The sequence below is a fragment of the Condylostylus longicornis genome, unplaced genomic scaffold, assembly GCF_029603195.1.
Source record: "Condylostylus longicornis isolate FDR11 unplaced genomic scaffold, ASM2960319v2 ptg000084l, whole genome shotgun sequence".
NCBI lineage: Eukaryota > Metazoa > Arthropoda > Insecta > Diptera > Dolichopodidae > Condylostylus > Condylostylus longicornis.
In genome coordinates this window covers 5,252,585-5,257,355 of record NW_026578052.1, presented here as the reverse complement: position 1 = coordinate 5,257,355, position 4,771 = coordinate 5,252,585, and the positions used below count along the sequence as shown (strand labels likewise).

Below are 4,771 nucleotides of genomic sequence, written 5' to 3'. Positions count from 1 at the left end.
AAGTGAATTTTAGAAAATTAAATAAATTATTTCTTATACTATACCATCTTTTCAATGTTCATTTCCGGACCCCCTCCCATATTCGTATATAAATTCTGTTCCATTCAATTACCATTTCTGAACACCTTATTTGTATTATATTGTTTATAAAGATAAAATATGTTTTGATTTTATCTAATTTTATTTTATTTTCAATGATTTTACATAGTTTTCAAAAAAAAAAAATCCCAAACAAAAAATATCACAACAAATGTAAAACGAAAGTTCCGGATTTCACCTAAATCTATTGTGAATTCTGTATGTAAAGTTTCATGTATAGGAAAGTTAAAAAAAATAAGGTGGATGTCCGGCTATATGCTCTTTTTTTATTTTTGTATTTAAATTGTATTGAAATGTTGAAAAAAAGAGAAAATGTGGTAAATAAATAAAAGCACCATTATTATTTATGAGTGCTCCTTTTTTTTTGCAATTCGTTGTTATTCTCTTTTGTTGAAGTAACGAGATTTAAAAAGAAAAGAGAAAAATATATTTTTTTTTTTTTACAAAGAAAAATAAATTTAATAAAAGAATATTTGAAAATATTTTACCATTTATTGTAAAAATTTGAAACTTTGACATGCGACTTAAAGGAACTTTCAATTCACAATGCATAGTCGTGGTGTTTTCTATTTTGAATTCTCAATTGTATTGAACAATTTGAATGCATTGTATTTGAAAATATTGATTTTTTTTTTTTTCTATTTTTCCTTGAAAATTTAATATGAATATACCAAAACTAAGAATATACGAGTAGAAAAAAACCAAATAAAACTAAATTAAACTAAGAAAAACCTAAATGAAAATATTTTATTATTAAAGAAACATTATACTAAAGTACATTGTCCTTCATATACCGAAGCATTGTGTCAATCGAAGCATTCTACATTAGGGTGAGCGTGTGTACTGATAATGCTGATTGTGTACGTTTACTCATTCTTTTTTAATATGTAGCAAAGTGGTTCTTCACTTCTCTATGATTCCACCCTGCTGCAGAGTAAATGTTTAATTGAAGAGGCCGGACGCGTCATGTAAGTTAGAGCGTGTGATGTTCACGATACTAAAACTTAAAATATTTGCTCTATTGTATCCGGAACGTTTAACCAAGTCGGTAAAGTTGATAATGAGGCTAGAAAACAATGTGATATTCAAACCAATTTTATATTCAAAAATGTTTTTGCTCAATCCGACAATATTTTTTAATATACATGCCTAACTGACAGTTTGATAGCAGGGAGTATACAATGCTGTCTCTAACAAGATATTTTAGATCTCAGGTCACCTCAATAAGTAACTAATACCTTACGATTGTGGATGGACTTCTACTGTGGATGACGTTCTGCCGTGGTGAAGTACTTTAGCGAAGATGATTTTAAAACGAATAACAACAAAAACAACAACGAAAATATAGTAGTAAAAGAAAACCATTTCTCAATGTCTGTGAATACTGCTTTAAAGTTCTTTTTCATTGAGCTTCCAGGTTCAAAATTTGTTCTTTGAAAAGGAAGGAAGTTTCGTATATGAAAATATTTTTGATTTTGTTCTTCATTCTGTTGATCAAATTGTAAGTAATCAGTTGTTATTTTGACACTTTGTACAACAGCCGCCAACAATGTCAAAACAATGTGAACAGCTCATAAATAATGTTATGAATTTCATTATTTTAATAAAAACAAAATATAATTGTCAATTTTTTTTTTGCCGTCCAAGGCATTTTAATATTAAAAACGTCAAGGAATTCTAATTTCCTTGTAGTTTTTTTTTTCTAATTTAACGAATGGTTGAAGGTCAAACGAATTAATTTTTTTTTATAATAAATTAAAATAAAGTTTTTTTTTCTCGTTCGTATTTCCTCCGTTAGGAATAATCGTAAAAATGAGAATGTTATTAAGAAAAATTGTGTTTTTTTTCTCTCATTTTGCAAACGTAATTTACTTTTAAGAGAAATATAATTTGTAATCATAAATTCTGATGCAAAATAATATTTAATTTTATTTATTTAATTTATTTTACTTTTATTTTTTTTATTTGTTTCTCTTTCAAATTATCTTTTTTACTCTCTTTGAGAAATTGAGCGTAAATATTATAATATTGAAGATGTCTAAACTTTTGAAGATGTTGAAAATGGAAAACTTCATTGTATTTCATGTTCATACTCCGTGTTTAACTGTGCGACGACTAATGTCTTCTTGCTTGACAAAAAATATGATTTTCTGTAGTTAAAAAGTAATTCGGTTTTCATAGACATTTTATATTTTATTTTTAATATTTCTTTTTTTAAATGAAAATTTCATTTTATAATTTCGAATAATGTAAATTCATGTTATCTACATACATACTTATATACCTTTTGAATGACGTAAATTTTGTTGCTTTAAGAAAGTAGGAATTAATGTCCCATTGTATAATGAATGCCTTTGTTTTTTTACGATTTACTCGTTAGCTATTACACCCCCTTCAGTGGTTGTTAAATTTTAGTATATTTTTAAAAATATTTTAGAAAAATTTCTAATAGACACTTTTATTCTATTAGTCCGTCTGATCAATGGTTTAGACAATTTACAAAATTCAATGCTTTATACTCTAAAGACCTGGAATTGCTCTTACCAATTTGTCCTTAAGCCAATTACATATTATATAATTTGGCTTAAGGAGGAAATTGTTTTAATATCAAAAATTTGTTTATAATTTTTCTCTCTCATTTTCTAAAAATTTTCTCTAAAAATTTGCAAAATTTTAATTTTTCGACAATTTTTTAGATTTCTCCTAAATATATGCAAAATTATATGATAATGAAAGAAATGTGCTCTTTTACAAACTGTAAGTTTTGATCGATAACATTTTTTCATTAGTGTTATAAAATTTATTGTATACACTTTTTAAAAATTATGCAACAATAAAAATAATAGTAATATTGTATGCTTATTGCTATTTAAAAATTTTAAAGATAATTGTTTGACCTTTGTTTTAATTAAAACGTTTTGATTCAAGCGAGCTCGCACTTTCATTTGACATACCGAATTAAAAATTTTTAATGATAACTAATATTTGCTTGCCCACTGTAGGTTTTTAACTAATAGAATATTGCATAATACAAGTATTTTAGTGCCTGTCATGAATTTTTTTAAATCACTTCTGTTCAACAATTCAAAAAGTGTAAATTTCAAGTTGATTTATATTGATATATTATCTTGTACCCAAACTAGAGAATACCGTCCTTATTAGCATTTCAGTGGTATATAAGACTTTCTTAATTTTTAACATAATAATTTACAATTCTTATATTTTATAATTATTTTATTTGGCAATTTTAATTTTTATTTTTATTTAAATAATTTAATTTAAATTCTCCTCACTTAGTGTACCCAAAGCTTATTGTGATATAGATCTAGTGTTTTTTACCAACATGAGAATCATCAATGAAATTACCTTCAACTAAAATTTGTTTAACATCACCATAAACATGGAATTTTTTAATTGCTGAATTTCTAGCATCTAATTTTCCAATTTCATTAACATTTATAACGAATGCATCAAGTTTATTGTATGAAACATCAAGAAAATCTAATTTCATATTTTTGAATACATTTTCATCAATATCAGTTAATTTATTATTTCTAACATCAATATGTTTTAATTTTATACATTTATCAAATATACCATTTTGTAATTTTTCCAATTTATTTTTACCCAAATTAATATGTTCTAAATTTATTAAATCATCGAATATACCAATTGGTAATTGTGCTATTGAATTTCCTTCTAATGATAATAATTTTAAATGTGTCATACCTTTGAAGGCATTTTTATCTAATGTCTGAATTTTACTATCATTCATATATAAATATTCAAGATTAGGTGCTTTTTGAAAAACATTTGCATCAATCTTTTGTATATTATTATCAGATAAAATAATTTCTTTTAAATTATTAGCATTATTAAAACTTAATGCTGTTAATGATGTTAATACAGAATTTCTCATATCAACTGATTCAGCATTCGGAAATACACTGAATGTATTTTTTGGTACTGTTTTTAATTTTGAATCTTTAAATGTTATACGTTTTGCTGGTTCTGTTTGAATTTCATTACGATTTTTACTTGATGATTTTTCACCTTCTATAAAAAGTTCTGCATCACTTTTAACATTAGAGCATGTACCATCTTTATTACAGGCTGTTTTTGATGATGAAAAAAGACGAAATGCTGAGCCGCTGTTAGCGGATAATATTGAAATAATTACGATGACTGTTATTGTTAACTTCATTTTACTTTGAATTTTAAATTAAAACTGAGAATAGAATTGAAATTTTCCTATTTATTTCATTTGCTTTTAAATTTTTAAAAATATTTACAATTTTCGGCTTTATCAATATTTTTTTTTTTTCAGATTTAAGGGGTGAAAAAGGTGATTTCAGTTTTATAAAAGAGCTTTAATATGAAAATTGATAATAAATTTTTTTTTTGTGATTATTTCATAGAAAATATTATTGGATAGGTTTTTGTGTTGATTATTATGAAAAATATAAATTTTTTATTAACGTGAAGTGAAAAAAATTATCGATAAATTCAATGCAAACAGATTTCTACTTAATAGAGAAAATTATACTAGGAAAAATGGCAATGATTTTAATCTGAAAATTTTGTGTATTTTAGTTTATTTATAGATTATCAGAAACACTGCTAAAAAAGATGAGTTATAGTTAATACTAGAATTTTAATTTATTCTGACTGT

At 24.5% G+C, this 4,771-nt stretch overlaps 1 protein-coding gene across 1 annotated transcript; it reads right to left on the bottom strand.

Moving 5' to 3' along the window:
- Positions 1–2,936: 2,936 nt before the first annotated feature.
- On the bottom strand, positions 2,937–4,313 carry LOC129613545 (leucine-rich repeat transmembrane neuronal protein 4-like). The gene has a single exon (XM_055527658.1). It carries the CDS (start codon positions 4,301–4,303, stop codon positions 3,425–3,427), a length of 879 nt encoding a protein of 292 aa, XP_055383633.1. The 5' UTR covers positions 4,304–4,313; the 3' UTR covers positions 2,937–3,424.
- Between the last annotated feature and the right edge of the window lie 458 nt (positions 4,314–4,771).